This window comes from Theropithecus gelada, chromosome 9, assembly GCF_003255815.1.
Source record: "Theropithecus gelada isolate Dixy chromosome 9, Tgel_1.0, whole genome shotgun sequence".
Taxonomy (NCBI): Eukaryota; Metazoa; Chordata; class Mammalia; order Primates; family Cercopithecidae; genus Theropithecus; species Theropithecus gelada.
Genome location: NC_037677.1, coordinates 96,778,143 through 96,797,124, shown reverse-complemented (window position 1 = coordinate 96,797,124; position 18,982 = coordinate 96,778,143). Strand labels below are relative to the sequence as shown.

Here is an 18,982-nt window from a genome sequence, read left to right as displayed (position 1 = left end):
CCGAAACATTGTTATGTGCACATAACTGTATTTTTGTCTTTAACCTAAAAGGGTTATTGAAATGCTTAAGAATGACTTGGCATGATCAAATTTTCATTTTGGAAAGCAGTTCTGTCTGCAATGTGGAGAACAAATCAGAGCCAAAGTAGAGAACAGTTGGGATTAGGTGGAGTGATGACAGAGGAAAAGTTTAGGGATTAAAGTTTATTAAGGAAGTAAAATCAACAAGGCTTGTGATGGTTTAATTGTGAGTGAAAAGGAGTTGGCCCTGTTGGGTCATAGATTTCTATTTTTATTCAGCGGGATAGAGAACACTGGAAAAGGGCCCAGATGAGGAGATGAGGCACCTCATGATGTATAAACTGGACAGTGGATCGCCCAGAAACAATGATAATTCCATGTGACAACTGCTGTGATGGAAGAAATGCAGGATCCTATGGGAACACTAGAAATTGGTAACTAATAGGTACTAGAAGGCTTCCTAGAGGAGGTGGCACTCAAAATATAAATAAAAGTCCTATTAGTTTATGACAGAGCTTGCTCTGAAATGCTGTAATATGGTTTTCTGAGGTTTTGAGAAGGGGATGACTTCTGAGCCAGCCAGGAAGGCTTCAGAAATGTTCTAAACCTTGAAGGATGGGAAAAGCTTAGATTCAGGATGGGTAGGGTGGAACTACCCTAGGGAATGACAGAGGCAGAGAGTAATCAAATTGCCAGTAAGTAAGGTTTGAGTTAAGAAAACTTGCAGAAAGCACTAGAAAGACGACAGGTCAAGGCCTGTGGAAAGCTGTGGTTCTGTAGGCAGTGGGGAACCTCTTAATGTTTTGAGGAAAGGACATTAAGCTGACAACTTTATGTAGGATGGATAGGAAGAAAAGAAGGCATTAGAGGAAACATAAGTGTATTCTCTACTTTGAGTCTAACACTAGATTCATTGTATTTTTCTCTGATTCTTCCTCTGCCATAAGAAGGGGGTAGGGTGGGGTGGAGTGGAGTGGAGGTTGCAGTGAGCCAAGGTCGTGCCACTGCACTTTAGCCTGGGTGACAGAGAAAAAAAGTTTGGCAAGGTGGACAATAAAAGCATGCCAGAAAGACATACTCACAAAACAATTAAATTTTAATATTTCAAGATGAATTAAAAGACATTAAGAAAATGATATAAGCCATGGAAAAACCATATAAATCAGAATTAGAAACACTCAGAAATGAGATGATAGTAAAAGTCCCTTCACAACCTAGGGCCAGTTTACCTTACCGATGTCAGCTCTTGCCATTTTCTACTTCCTGCCCCATAACACTTCACATATACCTCCTGTTGTAGCCCTTTTCTTACAGATTTATAAAGATTAGAGTGTTTTCCTTTCCCTGATTATAAACTCTTTGAGCCTTAAACTGAGTCTTCCTCCACCTTGTACTGCTAACATGTTCATAGTATACTTGGCATATTGTACTTAGCGTATTGTAGCTGTCCAGAGCCTGTTTATCAAATGAATGACTGAAGCCCTGTACTAAGATAGGAGGAGTCAAAATAAAAAGGATAGAATGAATGTGAGATGTCTGGAAAAAGGGATTGATGGGACTTGGTGACTGGATGGGGTATTTTTGACTCTTGTTGACCGTGTCAGCCATAGACATGTCCACAAAACTTAGGAATGAGGAGAAGAAGCTGGCTCAATTGTGGAGTAAATGATAAGCTAAATTTTAGATATGGCGAGTGGGAGGTGTTGGTGAGACCCTCAGTGGATCTGCCCAGTGGTTTACGTGCTCTGAACCTTGCAAGGTAACTGCAGAGAGACTAAATCATGTATCTATCTAATCCAAAAGGCTAGTATATACCAAACCTGGCAGGCCCATTTGTTTCCTGAATTGCTATAATGTTTATCTCTTTGTTTGCAGCTTGGCTTGTGGAGATGTTGAAGGAAAGTTTGATATTTTGTTCAATAGAGTTCGAGCAATTCAGAAGAAAAGTGGAAACTTTGATGTAAGATGTTTGTTTTTACTGAATTTAATTTTACCTTTGTAGTCACATGTAAAAATAAAGTTTGCACTCCTTTAGGTCTTGATTGAACACATACCATTTTTGTTAAATTGAGTTCCCTTCATGAGCATAGGAACTTAGTAGCTACTGAGTGGTTAGGGGAGGGAGACCTATTTACTATACTATTGATCTTTATATTTTTTGACTTTGAATCTTGTTACTTTATCCCTGTACAAAAAACTGAAAACAGACTAGCAACACTTCCCTAAGTGATTCTGACCCCTGGGTTTGGGAAGCACAGATCTATTTCATGAATGTGGTGAGGATTAAGTCAGGTAACATATATACCAATGCATCACAGGCTTAAAAGCTCTATATGAATGTTGTGTATGGTTGCCAACTAGACTGTAAACTCTTAAGAGTACAGAAGAGAGTATTCCAGGTATGAGGATAATTTGTTCATTGGGTTAAAGGTTGAGTAAAGACAACAGTCGGGAAATGTGTTTTTTATGCCCTGTATTTCTCAGAGTTTCTAATATTTTAAGTTTTTTGTTTGTTTGTTTCACATGGGGATCTTTAGAGATCTATTTCTATATTACTGTATATTCCAGGGAAGGATATGTGGAGAGAGCCATGAGTGGCAGAGTGGGACTGGGAATTTGAGGAGTCCTTGAATTCTAACTTCTTTTAAAAGTTTAGTTCCTTGACTCTAACATGAATTTGACAGCCAAAAGCCAAAACTTAATAATTTATAGAATCAGTAACTTAACAGTTCCTGCTAAAGAATTGTATATTGAAATCTGCAAATTGATTAAGAATAAACTGATTTGAAACTATTGAATAACTAGTTAAATATTACTATCAATTATGTACTGTTTGATATTTTAAAATCTCATATATCTGTTTAAAAAACTCATTTTAGCTGCTGTTGTGTGTAGGAAATTTCTTTGGCTCCACCCCAGATGCTGAATGGGAGGAGTATAAGACTGGCATCAAGAAAGGTATAGAAATTATTTTTATTTAACATACGATTTCTTTTTTTTTTTTTTTTTTTTTTTTTTTTTTTTTTTTTTTTTTTTTTTTGAGACGGAGTCTCGGTCTGTCGCCCAGGCTGGAGTGCAGTGGCCGGATCTCAGCTCACTGCAAGCTCCGCCTCCTGGGTTCACGCCATTCTCCCGCCTCAGCCTCCCGAGTAGCTGGGACCACAGGCGCCCGCCACCTCGCCCGGCTAATTTTTTGTATTTTTTAGTAGAGACGGGGTTTCACCGTATTAGCCAGCATGGTCTCGATCTCCTGACCTCGTGATCCGCCCATCTCGGCCTCCCAAAGTGCTGGGATTACAGGCTTGAGCCACCGCGCCCGGCCTAACATACGATTTCTAATAAAATTTCAAGGGCCACAGTTCTTGCGGAGTTGTTTTTCATTATTTAAGAATTTAAGAATAATTTTCAGTATTTAAGAATTTAAGTTGTTTTTCATTATTGAGACTATCCCGGTGCGGTGGCTCATGCCTGTAATCCCTGCACTTTGGGTGGCTGAGGCGGGCGGATCACCTGAGGTCAGGAGTTTGAGACCAGCCTGGCCAACATGGTGAAACCCTGTGTCTACTAAAAATACAAAAATTAGCAGGGCATGGTGGCGCATGTCTGTAATCCCAGCTTCTCGGGAGACTGAGGCAGGAGAATCGCTTGAACCAGGAGGCGGAGATTGCAGTGAGCCGTGATCGCGCCACTGCACTTCAGCCTGGGTGACAGAGCAAGGCTCTGTCTCAGAAAACAAAACAAAACAGAAAATAGTCAAGCTACAAGGTTGGGTGTAGTATATCCTTAGTGGATAGCAGTTCCACATTTAGGATTGCTAAATATGGGGAATGTGAATGGATGGACTGTTTACTTTTGCTGTAAATATTTTTTCTATAGAGAGGCATATCTCAAGTTCTAAAGCAGATCTGGTAACTATATGGTGTCATGTCTGTTTCCCTCACTAGCTCCTATTCAGACATATGTGCTTGGTGCTAATAACCAGGAAACAGTAAAATATTTCCAGGATGCTGATGGATGTGAATTAGCTGAAAACATTACTTATCTGGGTAAGCTGATACTTGTTATATTTGTGTGTGTGTGTTTTTTTTTTTTTTTGAGACGGTGTCTTGCTCTGTCACCCAGGCCGGAGTGTAGTGGCGCGATCTTGGCTCACTGTAACCTCTGCCTCCCAGGTTCAAGTGATTCTCCTGCCTCAGCCTCCTGAGTAGCTTGGATTACAGGCGTGTGCCACCATACCTGGCTGATTTTTTATAGTTTTAGTAGAGATGGGGTTTCACCATGTTAGCCAGGATCATCTTGATCTCCTGACCTCGTGATCCGCCTGCCTCGGCCTCCCAAAGTGCTGGGATTAGAGGCGTGAGCCACCGTGCCTGGCCGATATTTGTTGTATTTGTAATGAACATAATACAGTGTTCTCAGGAATTAGTGTCCCAGGAAATTTTTGGCTAGATTTTTCAGTGATTACAGCCTGAGATAATGGAGTTTGGAGGGTTTTTTCCCAAAGTCTGTATATGTGCTGCTATACCTTTAGGACAATGCCCTTAGAACAGTGGCATTTTTCCTTTATTATTTCTGCCACTTAGCCCCAATCTCGTTATGTTGCCACAACCCAGTACACACTTGTTTAGCCAACTAGAGGGATAAACTCCTTGTCTACAGTATATGGGATACTTAAGGTATAAATTATGTTCACACAAAGGAAATTTCATGTATGTGGCCTTACCATACAATCTTGCTGGATATATGCAGCTTACTTGTTAATTAGGCTCCCAACTATTTATCGCTCTAGGTTTCACTCTAAGGTTTTGGCAACTCACATTTTTAGTACTGTTCTTTGGGGATTTTTAACTTTTTTTTACTCTCCTTTTTCTGGTTCCAGGTACACTCTTCAGTTCCAGCTTAAAGTTGTTTCCTCCACAGTCCTCTGTATTGCTTTTAGTGGCTCTTTCAATGTCTGGCCATTTTCAAAAGCACTGTCAAATTTTGCTTTTGTTTTCCCCCCACCTGCTGACAGTCTGCTGCCTCTTAGATCATTCAACTCCTTATTTTCTTTTTTTTTTTTTGAGATAGTGTCTCGCTCTGTTGCTCATGCTGGAGTGCAGTGGCGTGATCTCAGCTCACTGCAACCTCCGACTCCCTGATTCAAGTGATTCTCCTGCCTCAGCCTCCTGAGTAGCTGGGATTATAGGCATGTGCTACCACACCCAGCTAATTTTTGTGTTTTTAGTAGAGACGGGATTTCAGCATGTTGGCCAGGATGGTCTCGATCTCCTGACCTTGTGATCCGCCCGCTTCAGCCTCCCAAAGTGTTGGGATTACAGGCATGAGCCACTGTGCCTGGCTTTTTTTTTTTTAATTGACTCTACTGTTCTTCACATTTCCTCTTTGTTGGTCTTATTTCTCTAGAAAGCTTCTTCATTTCCTTTGCTGTAAATGTCTTCTCTCTCCTTCCCCATCATAGTTCATCTTGGCCTTTAGTCTCTGTTTGGCTGTGGCCCTCCTGTTACCAGTCTTATTTTGTTCTAATCCTATGAGACTTCTTTTTTTTTTTTTTTTTTTTGAGACGGAGTCTTGCTCGGTAGCCCGGGCTGGAGTGCAGTGGCCCGATCTCAGCTCACTGCAAGCTCTGCCTCCCGGGTTTACGCCATTCTCCTGCCTCAGCCTCCCAAGAGACTTCTTTAAGCAAAAATTGAAGGAAGGACTTTATTTGTTTTGTTGTTTTAATATGGAACTCCTTATGAATTTGCATGTCATCCTTGTGCAGGTGCCGTGCTAATATTATCTTTATCTTTCCAGTTTTAGTATATGTGCTGCTGAAGTGAGCACTGTTTCTTTTTAACTACACATGTCAGATACACATTTTGAAATTCTGTTGTATATTTTAACATGGGCCTGACTTACGCAGTTCTCGGTATAGTCTGTAGATTTGGATTAAGGGCATTACTATAGATATTTGGCAGCCATTTTACTATATGAATTTAGTGTCAGGAGTGTAAAGAGCAGCTGAGGTACTTGGGTTACTTCTGTGAAATAGGTTTTTTGGATCCAGTAGGAGGATCAAGCAAAGAGCTTGGTAGTGAACATGTGATAGTGAGCTTGAAGTACTGGTAAGACATCCAACATATAGTTGGAAGTGAGAATTATTATTATTATTTTTTTGAGATGGAGTTTCGCTCTTGTTGCCCAGGTTGGATTGCAATGGCGTAGTCTCGGCTCACTGCAACCTCTGCCTCCTGGATTCAAGCGATTCTTCTGCCTTAGCCTCCTCAGTAGCTGAGGTCACAGGTGTGTGCCACCATGGCCGGCTAATTCTGTGTTTTTTAGTAGAGACAGGGTTTCACCATGTTGGTCAGGCTGGTCTCGAAATCAAGGAAGAAATACAGTCATAAGGGAAGCACGTAGATGATAGTACCTTGATGGGTGGGGATGGTATATCTTCATCTTGGGGGTAGGAAAAAAGACATAAAAGTGCTTAGAGGACTGTTTGAGAGGTGAAGATATTGTCAACTTCAAGGAATCTAAGTGAAGATAACATAGTTTCAGGAGAACATTGGCAGATATAGGGTGACCTTTAAGAGAGTGATGGGAGAGGGAAACTGATTGCAGGGGCTTAAGGAACTAATAAAGTAGGCTGGGCGCAGTGGCTCACGCCTGTAATCCTAGCACTTGGGGGGCTGAGGCAGGCAGATCACGAGGTCAAGAGATTGAGACCATCCTGGCCAACATGATGAAACCCCATCTCTACTAAAAATGCAAAAATTAACTGGGCATGGTGGCGGGCACCTGGAGTCCCAGCTACTCGGGAGGCTGAGGCAAGAGAATCACTTGAACCCGGGAGGTGGAGGTGGAGGTTGCAGTGAGCCAAGATCACACCACTGCACTCCAACCTGGCAACAGAGCAAGACTCCATCTGAAAAACAGAAACCAAAAAAAAAAAAAAACAAAACAAAAAGCAGGTAAAGCACTTAGCATGGACTGCTCTTCAGAAGTTCAAAACTGAAGACGAGGAAGTTTCTTAGTATGTGTGTTCATTTTGGATGGGGATGATTGAGCATGTTTTTTTCTGAACAGAAAGCTCCAGCTGTGTAGACTCAGTAGATGAAAGGGAGGTGAAAACTGATGGAGCAAGGTCTTGAAGGCAACAGGAGGGAATAGAAACAAGGCCACAAGCCAGGAACAACCCTAGAAGAGAGTAGAGTCTTTAATATTTCCTAAACACTTGCTCTTTCCAAATGTTTTCCTTCACTTGGAAGTTGCTGCCTGCTCCCAAGCTGGGACTATGGGCACACGCTGCCATGCCTGGCTAATTTTTTGTATTTTAGTAGAGACGAGATTTCATCGTGTGCATCTTTTCTAGACTGTAGCTTCCTTAGAACTGTATTTTTCTTCTCATTGCCTTTTCCTGTGTCCTGATGTCTGCATTTAAGTCCATGTAGAGTCTTCTCTAGAAGGCAGAAAGCCTTTTTTCTAATCTTCTCTTCCTAGCTTTTTCTAGTAATATTTGTAAGGCACCTGGTGTAAACATACTGGCCTGTGGGCTCAGCAGCCTCCATGTAGGGCTGTTTGTATTTACTGAGCAGGAATATTGTTATAGCCATTCACCATTGATGCCTAGCGGCCAGAAGGGAGTTGCTGGAGAGTTTACACTTCAGATATGTAAAATGGCAGGGACATAGGAGAATCATGGGAGATTCATCCCCCTATTGATGGCTTTTCATTTTGCAATTTTGACTAAAATTTGTTCGTTTTTCTTTGAACCCAGGTCGTAAAGGTATCTTCACTGGAAGCTCGGGGCTGCAGATTGTGTACCTCAGTGGCACAGAGTCCTTAAATGAGCCAGTACCAGGTTATAATTTTAGTCCCAAGGATGTGTCTTCTCTGAGAACGATGCTGTGTACAACCTCCCAGTTTAAGGGTGTTGATATCTTGCTCACATCCCCGTGGCCCAAGTATGTGGGGAACTTTGGGAATTCTTCTGTGAGTAGTACTTGTTCAGTTGGAATTTCTAAAAGCAAATTGCACTGGCTTGAGTTGGGCCTTTTTTCTTTTCCTGTTTATATTGAGTATTTTAGCTCTTGGGTACTTTTATTAGAAGTCTTTTGTGAAAATTTTCAGGATTCTAAAAGCTATATCAACTGACCAAAGCAAAAGTTAATTTCATGAAAGTGTGCTTCATAGATGAGACTGCTGAAATCTTAGTTATAAAGGAATTTTTTAATACTCTCTGCTTCAAGCGCCCTTTCCTAAGCCTCTTAATGTTTTGAGGCTTCACTGATAATTTTTTTTTTTTTTTTTTGGGATGAGTCTCACTCTGTCACCCAGGCTGCAGAGCAGTGGTGCAATCTTGGCTCACTGCAACCTCCTCCTCCTGGGTTCAAACGATTCTCCTGCCTCAGCCTCCTGAGTAGCTGAGATGATAGGCATGCGCCACTGTGCCTGGCTAATTTTTTTTTTTTTTTGAGATGGAGTTTTACTCTGTCACCCAGGCTGGAGTGCAGTGGCGCCATCTCTGCCCACCACAACCTCTGCCTCCTGGGTTCAAGCAATTCTCCTGCCTCAGCCTCCGAAGTAGCTGGGACTACAGGTGCACGCTGCCGTGCCTGGCTAATTTTTTGTATTTTAGTAGAGACGGGGTTTCACTGTGTTGCCCAGGCTAGTTGTGAACTCCTGAGCTCAGACCATCTGCCTGCCTTGGCCTCCCAAAGTGTTGGGATTACAGGCAGAATTTTTTGTATTTTTAGTAGAGATGGGGTTTCACCATGTTGGCCAGGCTGGTCTCAAACTCCTGACCTCAAGTAATTTGCCCACTTCAGCCTCCCAAAATGCTGGGATTACAGGCATGAGCCACCGCGCCCAGCCTAATTTTTGCATTTTTAGTAGAGAGGGGGTTGCCCAGGCTGATCTTGAACTCCTGGGCTCTAGTGATCCACCTGCCTTGGCCTCCCAAAGTGCTGGGATTACAAGTGTGAGCCACCATACCTGGCCAGATTTTATTATTTTATGAGTAATCTTGAAAAGGATGGTACACCAGGAGTGACAACTATCATGGGGAGTGAAATACTACACTGGTGGTGGTAAGCCTAAGGAATATTTTGAAAAGGTTATATGTGAGGGCAGAAAACACTGGCTGAGCTTCATTGAAGGGAAATGTAAGAATGCATTTGGGGACAAATCTCCATGGATGGATTCAGGATTATCAGTGATGATCCAGAAGTGGAACCTGTACACCACCCCTTGCCAATTTCAGCACCATGTGTCCATGACCAGAAAGGCCAACAAGATACCAGGCATTATCGAAGATGCTCTCTTCTTTTTTGACAAACCCATGGTTACTCTTTACCTAGAATACAAGGGGTAGTGCTGGTTGGAGCACAAGGATATAGCAAAGCTAGGGAAGATCTAGAGAAGGGCTGCTAAAGTGATGAAGGAAGAGAGAAAGACACATGTGATGCTCTGTAAGGAAGGATGAGAAAATGAGGCCCCTTCGTTTTGCAGGGAGCTAAAAATTGATTTTGATCAAGGCTTATAAATAACCATACAGTATATTTATGGAGGAGAAAAGTATAGTTCACCAGTCCCTAAGATGCTAGGACCAACCTCAAAGCTAATTCCCTGCCCTTCAGCAGAAACCTGAAGGAAACAAGCATAAGACAAAAGAAAATTCCTGCTTTACATAGTGGAAAACAAACTTGGTTAGCTTATTTCCAAGTAATACCTTCTCTTAGAATAGAGTTCATAAATAATGCTGTGGGTGAGAGATCACTTAATTGGTTGTTAACAGAATCTGAGGTGTTCTGGGAACAAGAATAAGTTTGGGCAAACTTCATGTTACTTAAGAAGGGTGTGGTTATGCCCTTCCTGAAACTGCTACTTCCTTGACTCAAGCAAAATAAAAGATTATATGCTCGTGATGAAGTCCTTGAGTACTCTATACCAGATATTCTGTGGATCCTAGGAGCCCTGAAACCTAGCTTTTCACTTTGATTTTCTGAATTGACTATGACTCTCTGGACCTGTGAACTACAGATGCAGTACAAACAAACTAGAGGCTGGGTGTGGTGGCCTACGCCTGTAATCCCAGCACTTTGGGAGGCCCAGGCGGGCAGATCACGAGATCAGGAGTTTGAGACCAGCCTGACCAACATAGTGAAACCCCATCTCTACTAAAAATACAAAAATTAGCTGGGTGTGGTGGCACGTGCCTGTAATCCCAGCTACTAGTGAGGCTGAGGAAGGAGAATCGCTTCTTGAACCCAGGATGCAGAGGTTGCAGTGAGCCGAGATCGTGCCACTGTACTCCAGCAGCCTGGGCGACAAAGCAAGACTCCATCTCAGAAAAAAAAAAAAAAAAGCAACTAGAAGCTCAGTCTGTGGGCTCCAGAGGGAGAGCTTACTTTCCAAAAAAGGTTTTAATTATGTTTTGGGTATTAATATAGAGGAGTAACCTTTTAATCTCTGGCTTCCAACAGTTGTTCCTATTTCTACATTCATAATAGTTCAGCTTCCTTATTTAAGATTTTTTTCTCTGATTGCCATATGTATGAAATTCACTGTGCAATTCCTTCTGCCCGCATTTGTATTCATGTGTAAATTTCAAAGACATTTCAAAATGTCTTATTATTTATTTGCATTTCTTGTTAACTTTTGGTCTGTATGGATGACTAAGTTTTTGTTTACTAGGGAGAAGTGGATACCAAAAAATGTGGTTCTGCTTTGGTTTCCAGTCTTGCCATGGGCTTGAAACCAAGATATCATTTTGCTGCTTTGGAAAAGACCTATTATGAGAGGCTTCCATATCGGTGAGTAGCATTTCATTCTCTTTGGCTTTTTGAAGAATTTGCCATGGATCTTCTATATGAACTTCTCTTGTTCGTTTTTAACCATATATAACGTCTTGGTTCCATTTGGTTACTCAGACAGTGAAATAAGTGACTCTCAAGTCATTCATCTTCTCTGAGTTTGTTCCCTAAGTTGAAATCACTTTGGAATTCCTTCAGTTTCAGAATCAAGAACTTGTATCAGTTTTTTTCCTTTTCAGGGCCAGGCATGGTGGTGTGTGCCTATAATTCCAGCTACTTGGAAGGCTGAGGCAGGAGGCTTGCTTGAGCCCAGGAGTTTTAGGCTATAGTGTGCAATGACTACGCCTGTAAATAGCCACTGCACTCTAGCCTGGGCAACATAGGGAGCCCCATTTCTTTAAAAATTTTTTTACCACAAATAAGTATGAGATAATGCATATGTTAATTAGCTTGATTTAGCCATCCCACAATATATACACATTTCAAAACAGCATGTTGTATACCATAAATATATACAATTTTTAGTTGTTAATTAAAAGTAAATGAGAAGGAAAAATAACAAAAAATTTTTTTTTTGTCTTTTTCTTTTTTTGAGACAGAGTCTTACTCTGTTGCCTGGCTGGAGTGCAGTGGCATGATCTCGGCTCACTGAAACCTCCGCCTCCTGGGTTCAAGCGATTCTCCTGCCTCAGCCTCCTGAGTAACTGGGATTACAGGTGCGTGCCACCACATCCAGCTAATTTTTTTTTGTATTTTTATTAGAGATGGAGTTTCACCATGTCATTCAGGCTGGTCTTGAACTCTTGACCTCCTGATCCGCCCACCTCAGCCTCCCAAAGTGCTGGGATTACAGGCATGAGCCACTGCGCCCAGCCAAGAAAGTATTTTTTTTTCTTTTTTTTATTTAGCACTCAGAGGTGGAGTTTTAATTTTTTTAATTTTTGTGGGTACATAGTAGGTATATAGAGGTCAAGTTAATTCTTTAAAAAAGAATATATTGCCAAGAAAACCAGTGTTTTACAAGTGAGCGAGTTAAATAAAAGCTCAGAATTATCTTCACTGATAAAGGGCATGGATTATCTTTAAAATAACTTATTTCCCTTCTTTTTTTACAAAAGTAATATACACTTGTTGCCAGTTAAAAAAATGTAAGTGAGCAAGAGGAGAATACCCCCCTTACCATAATCCCACAGCCTAATGCAGAATCATAGGTGATACAGCTTTTTCTGTTAAATCTCCATATATGCATTCCAGAAAAATGTCTTGTTCTCTAAAAATATACTGCAAAAACAGAAGTTTTGGGAGCAAGCCACTCAAAACGTACACAGGTCTTAAGAATCTGAATACAGTTTTTCATAGAACATATGAAAATGGCCAATAGGGCTGGGTGCAGTGGCTCACGCCTGTAATCCCGGCACTTTGGGAGGCCAAGGCAGGCAGATCATGAGGTCAGGAGATCGAGACCGTCCTGGCTAACACAGTGAAACCCTGTCTTTACTAAAAATACAAAAAATTAGCTGGGCATGGTGGCGGGCGCCTGTAGTCCCAGCTACTCGGGAGGCTGAGGCAGGAGAATGGCGTGAACCTGGGAGGCAGAGCTTGCAGTGAGCAGAGATTGTGCCACTGCACTCCAGTCTGGGTAACAGAGAGGGACTCCGTGTCAAAGAAAAAAAAAAGGCCAATACACATATAAAAAGATGCTCGTATCATTAGCCATTATGGTAATGCAAATCAAAAGCACAATGATATACCACTTAATACCCACTAGGAAGGCTGTAGTCAAAAAGGCAAATACATAATAACAAGTGTTGGCAAGGTTGTGGAGGAATTGGAACCCTCACACATTGCTGGTGAGAGTGTAAAATGGTGCAGCTGCTTTGGAAAACTGTTTAGCAGTTCTTGAGAGGTTAAACATAAGAGTCAGCAGCATGGTAATGGCAATTTTATTCCTGTCCCAAGATAAGGGAAAACATATGTCCACACAAAAACTTGTACACAAATGATCATAATAGCATTATTCATAATAGCTCAAAAGTGCAAACAACCCAAATGTCCATCACCTGATGAATGGGTAAATTAAAAGTGGTAAATATATGATGAAATGTTATTTGGCAAGGAAAAGCAATGAAGTACTGATATGTGCTACAACATGGTTGAACCTTGAAACTTCATGTGAAGTGAATGAAGCCAGACACAAAGGACTACAGATTTTTTTTTTTTTTGAGACAAGATCTCATTCTGTATCCCAGGCTAGAGTGCTGAGGTACGATCATGGCTCACTGCAGCCTCAACCTTGTGGGCTCAAGTGATTCTCCTAACTTAGCCTCCTGAGTAGCTGGGACTATAGTTATGCACCACCATACCCAGTTAATTAAAAAATTTTTTTGTAGAGACAGTCTCACTGTGTTGCCTACGGTGGTCTCAAACTCCTGGGCTCAAGCAGTCCTTTTGTCTCAGCCTCCCAAAGTGCCTGGCTTATTTTATTTTAGCTCTTTATTACACAAAAGAAGAGGCAATAGTAAAATGAACCCTCATGTGCCCATCACTTAGCTTGAACTATTGTCAACATTTTACTAATTTTACAACTCTTTTAAAGCCAAAAGTTGGAGTTTTGATGGTTTCTGAAGACATAATCTCATCTCTTCCTAAAACAGCCTTGTGAGGTAGGGATCGTTGCCCTATTAGACGGATAGTAACTTATCTGAAATCATTTGACTTGTGATGAACTGAGGACCTCTGCTCTTTTTATGGCCCCATGGAGTCCACATATTTTGTCATTGCAAATCAAAAGTAAAATTGTAATATTTTGTCTCTCAAATATGTTCTAGAAACCATGTCGTTCTACAGGAAAATGCACAGCATGCCACCCGGTTTATAGCTCTGGCAAATGTTGGAAATCCAGAAAAGAAAAAGGTAAAGATTCACCTATTTGGTGGAAAGTTGATACTCACGGTCTGCCTGACAAATGTATCTCTTGCCCAGTTTAGCATTCAGATCTTCTTTCCTCCCTCACTGCAAGGTCCCAGCAGCTTCGGAGACTCCTTGTAAAGATACGGTAATGAAAGGTCAAGTCTCTTTGGGTCTTTTTGTAGGAGAGTTTAAAGAAGGGTTTGGGAAAATAGGCCCAGAGGAATAAAGGCAAAATATCAAATGAACAGTGTTCCTTTACTTTCACATCTATGTGGTTGTCTTTGTGGGTATTTGTGAATTTGCCCTCAGATGCTTGCTTACTTCTTTTAGCAACTTCATTTAGCTGAAATAAAAAAACCCCAAAGAGCTGGGCATGGTGGCCCATGCCTGTAATCCCAGCACTTTGGGAGGCTGAGGTGGGCGGATCACTTGAGGCCAGGAGTTTGAGACCAACCTGGCCAACATGGTGAAGCCCCATCTCTATAACAAATAAAAAAATTAGCCAGGTATGGTGGGGGGCACCTGTAATCCCAGCTCCTCAGGAGGCTGAGGCAGGAGAATTGCTTGAATGTGGGAGGTGGAGACTGCAGTGAGCTGAGATCGGGCCACTGCACTCCAGCCTGGGTGACAAAGTGAGACTCTGTCTCAGGAAACAAAAAAGCAAAAAACCCAGAGGACTTACCTAAGCCTTCCTTAGGGCTAAGATTTCCTGAGGGATATCTTAGTGATACCTGGAATCTATCTTTGTACTGGAAAACAGTGCAGTTGATGAAAGAGAATATACCAGAAAAGTAGATTGTTTTTCTCACTTCTCTGAGAGCATTTCTGATTTCCCAGGGCCAAAACTGACCTATTATGGATTGAGACAGCTAAAATAAGAACAGTTAGTGAAGTGGGAAAATAGGCAGATAAAGAGTCTGAAGATTATTCCACTATCACATGCCATACACAAAGCATACAAAAGATAAGCAAATCGATATATTTTTTTCATAATATTTTAAGCTTTTTTTTGGGGGAGGGGGCGCGGATCTGAAGTGATTTTACCTTTATTTCCTTCACTTTAAGCCAATCATGAAATTTCACAGTGATTTCTAGGGTGGGGACAGAAGGAAGACAGTGTTAAGAATCATCAGGGCTGTGGCCCAGTTGGCCCGCGGAAGTGCAGGCAGGGTGGCCCCTCAGGGGCAGCTGGAGGAGCATGGACTGCCCCGCTGGAGGGGAGGTGATGTTCCCAGAGTATGAGAGCTGGTATGTGATGTCCTCTGCAGCTTCCAGCTTGCGCAGCTCGATCAGGCTGTTCCCTGTGGTGGCCAGTAAGTTGGCGATCAGCTTGGCTGCCTTGGAATCGCCCTCAGCAGAGATGATGGCTGCCTTTTTCTGCTGCTCAGCCTTTTCTACCACAAATCTGGCGCTCTTTGCTTCCTGCTGAGCCACCTGTTTGGCTTCCACTGCTTCTGTGAACTCCTTCCCGAAGGTCAGATGTGTCAAGGACTTGTCATCCAGGATGAGCCCAAAGGTGGCTGCTCACTCCATAAGGTCATTGCTCATCTCCCTGGAGACCAGCTCTCTTTAGGTGATTAGTTCTCCAGCATCAAAGTGAGCCACCACTGACTTGAGGATCTCGGTAGTGATGGACAGCAGCACACGCTCATCATAATCCTCTTCAATGCTGGTCAAGATGCGAGGAAGCTGGCTAGTGACAGGCCCCCATGTGCACCGTGATGTCATTCTGCATATCTTTGCTGTCAGTGATGACTGGCACATTACATGGTCAAGAACGGCAGTCAAAGATAATTGGTTTCTGTACCCATGGAATGAGAAAGTGAATCCCTTCCCCTACCACAATATTCTGTATTCCACAGAATTGGTCAAAGATGACAGCTCTTTGCCCAGCATCCATGTCATATAGGGCAGAGTTCACCACGTCTCCTGCAACAGCTAAGTCCAGGCCAAACTTGCTGACGGACTCATAACACTTTGGCAGCTATGTTTTCTTCTGCTGGACCCTCTCATACCTGCTTCCATTTTGACCTCCACATAAATTTCCCAGCCTATTTTCAGCTTTTTTGCCCAATTCTTAGCAAGTTTAGATTTGTAATTTTTCTTTTAATTGCCCTTTCAAACTGAGTAACACTTAGTATTTTCAGTCTGTTTTATTCTCAGGGACATGTTAGCCTCAGCCATAAGCAACTTATACTTTAATCAAAAGGTGTGCACATTATAAAATTTTTTTTTTTTTTTTTTTTTTTTTTTTGAGACGGAGTCTCGCTCTGTCACCCAGGCTGGAGTGCAGTGGCCGGATCTCAGCTCACTGCAAGCTCCGCCTCCCGGGTTCACGCCATTCTCCTGCCTCAGCCTCCCGAGTAGCTGGGACTACAGGCGCCGCCACCTCGCCCGGCTAGTTTTTTGTATTTTTTAGTAGAGACGGGGTTTCACCGTGTTAGCCAGGATGGTCTCGATCTCCTGACCTCGTGATCCGCCCGTCTCGGCCTCCCAAAGTGCTGGGATTACAGGCTTGAGCCACCGCGCCCGGCCTAAAATTTGGCAAGCATTATTAAATTCATCTAAAAATTTTGTTCCAATTTGTACCCCTACCCCAGCGGTGTGTTTTGTTTTGTTTTGTTTTTCTCTCTCCATATTTCTCACTGGATCATATCAAAGTTTCTTTCTTTTTTTTTTTTTTAAGATGGAGTCTCTGTCTGTTGCCCAGGCTGGAATGTAGTGGCATGATCTCGGCTCACTGCAACCTCCGCCTCGCATGTTCAAGTGATTCTCCTGCCTCAGCCTCCTGAGTAGCTGGGACTATAGACACGTGCCACCACACCTGGCTAATCTTTTGTATTTTTAGTAGAGATGGGATTTCTCCATGTTGGTCAGGCTGGTCTCTATCTTCCGACCTTATGATCCGCCCGCCTCTGCCTCCCAAAGTGCTGAGATTACAGGCATTAGCCACCACCCCCGGCCCTCATCAAAGTTTTATTAAAGTTTTTGCCAATGTGATAAATGATATATAATTGTTACTTAGTTGCATTTCCCTAATCAGTAGTAAGTTTAAACATCTATATCTTATCTAAAGTTTTCAATATCTGTGGCATTAGTGCAACATTCCAGATATTTATATGAATATTTACTTCTTTGCTGCTAGTCTCTTAAGAAAATTTTATTAGCATATATAGCAGAATTTGTATAATATCAAGAGAGAGAAACCCCAAGTTCATTTGTAATTTTCTTTAGGAAAAATGAATGGCAGTGCCACAATTCTGTAGACAAAGTACACAAAGATAAGGGACTCAGAGGCAGAAGCAGTTTGTCTCAAGTGTTATAGAGCAAGCCCCTCTGGGGGACAGTTGTCACTATTCCATTATTCGAGTGAGAACTCCTGGTTTGTGAGGGCTGGGGCTTTGATTTGTTGTTCATTTCTTTGTCAGCCCTTGGTGAGCTCCTGCAGAGGCCACTGAATTGGCATTTGATTTACTGTTTATTCTCTGAGCTATGGATGGGCTGGTTGCTGTTCTTTTAATTTTACTTAGTTTCACATGTTTTCCCTGAAATCTTCACAGTAAAATAGGTTGATTACAGTTGGGTAAATAGTATATCCCCTAATGTCGTTATGTTCTTTTTCTCTAAAGTATCTTTATGCATTCAGTATTGTTCCCATGAAGCTAATGGATGCAGCAGAACTGGTAAAACAGCCTCCGGATGTCACTGAAAACCCTTACAGAAAATCTGGGCAGGAAGCATCCATAGGAAAGCAAATTCCTGCCCCTGCGGTATGTTCTGATTGAGGGCTGGCATTTTCTGGGCAGGGTTGCCCATTACATGTGTTCTTTTCCTGGTTATAGTTTAGTACATAAGACAAGTTTAATCCTTAGAATCTAGATCTTTTTTTTTCCCCCTTGGGAAATCATGATGATGTTTAGAAAAATCTTAGTAGATTTTAACTAAACTTAGTGTTTTTTATTGTAGTTTGGGGTTAACAGTTTCATAGATTAGGTCTTTCTTAGTTTTTTTTTTTTTTTTTTTTTTTGAGACTGAGTCTGGCTCTGTGGCCCAGGCTGGAGTGCAGTGGCCGGATCTCAGCTCACTGCAAGCTCCGCCTCCCGGGTTTTACGCCATTCTCCTGCCTCAGCCTCCGGAGTAGCTGGGACCACAGGCGCCCGCCACCTCGCCCGGCTAGTTTTTTGTATTTTTTAGTAGAGACGGGGTTTCACCGTGTTAGCCAGGATGGTCTCGATCTCCTGACCTTGTGATCCGCCCGTCTCAGCCTCCCAAAGTGCTGGGATTACAGGCTTGAGCCACCGCGCCCGGCTTAGATTAGGTCTTTCTTTGTCCAAACTGGATTCATATGTTTGGGGTTACAGTTTTATTTGTAAAGTCTTTGTCTAAAGTTGATTATCGGTTCTTAGCTCTTTAGGCAAGGCCCTAGCAGTTTCGTAGCAATGTAATTTGTGATTTTATGATGATTGCCAGTAGGAGCCAGTAGGAAAATAAGATTCACTCTGAAGAAATTTTCTTAAGAGCAGAGTTTTCTCAAATTAATTTTTTCCCCACTAAAGCAAGGAAGGTCAAGTTCTCTTACTAGCATGCACGGTCTGCTTTCTCAGACTTTTCTTTCTTTCCGAGCAACCTTCTCATCTCTCAATCAAGGCTGAATTAGGCTTATTTGACCTGTGAAATTGTATGACTACACTATGTCCCTGTTGAGAGAAAAAGGAAGAGTGAATTTGGGTGGGTTCATGTTGTTCTGTTTTAGGCAAGAATTACTTTATAACTTGCATTTTAACTTGTTTTTCCAAAGAGATGAATTTGGCAGTAGTTTGGGTAAGCATTGATGTGTGACTGAGAGTTCAGGCATCAGAATTGGGAAGATATTTTGCTTCCTTAGAGTATGCAGAAAGGACTGAGAAGAAAGAAAGATATGGCATGGCAGGAATGTTCCCTTGTATGTGAGTGGTTGGCTACTTATCTAAAGGTTGGTTGAATAATATTTAATCTTCTGCATTTGGCCATTCCAGGAAGAATCAGCCTGTCAGTTTTTCTTTGATTTAAATGAAAAGCAGGGAAGGAAGCGTTCATCCACAGGTAGAGATAGCAAATCTCCTCACCCAAAGCAGCCTCGCAAACCTCGTAAGTACCTTTATTCCAGAGGTCTCCTCTGTGAACAGTAACTGTTATTTTGGCTTTTGTTTGGAAAACAGCATTGCTAAGAGAGCCTCTTCTGGCAGGGGAGAATTGTGCAATGAGTCATTAGT

General features: G+C 42.1%; 1 protein-coding gene, 1 non-coding gene and 1 pseudogene across 4 annotated transcripts in view; 1 reads left to right on the top strand and 2 right to left on the bottom strand.

Moving 5' to 3' along the window:
* CWF19L1 (CWF19 like 1, cell cycle control (S. pombe)) overlaps nt 1-18,982 on the top strand; it is a 36,432-nt gene that overhangs the window by 3,993 nt on the left and 13,457 nt on the right. For 2 of the 3 annotated variants that reach the window (XM_025397872.1, XM_025397874.1), the window contains exons 2-9: nt 1,897-1,981; nt 2,901-2,979; nt 3,966-4,067; nt 7,784-7,998; nt 10,702-10,820; nt 13,649-13,733; nt 17,360-17,500; nt 18,746-18,857. In XM_025397872.1, coding sequence (XP_025253657.1) covers nt 1,897-1,981; nt 2,901-2,979; nt 3,966-4,067; nt 7,784-7,998; nt 10,702-10,820; nt 13,649-13,733; nt 17,360-17,500; nt 18,746-18,857 — 938 coding nt within the window. The remainder of the gene's footprint in view (nt 1-1,896; nt 1,982-2,900; nt 2,980-3,965; nt 4,068-7,783; nt 7,999-10,701; nt 10,821-13,648; nt 13,734-17,359; nt 17,501-18,745; nt 18,858-18,982) is intronic. The other variant, XM_025397875.1, reaches the window with a different exon arrangement.
* Nucleotides 5,741-5,847, bottom strand: LOC112632219. Its single transcript, XR_003121291.1, has one exon. It is a non-coding gene; the product is annotated as a U6 spliceosomal RNA (small nuclear RNA).
* LOC112632133 lies at nt 13,427-15,541 on the bottom strand (annotated as a pseudogene).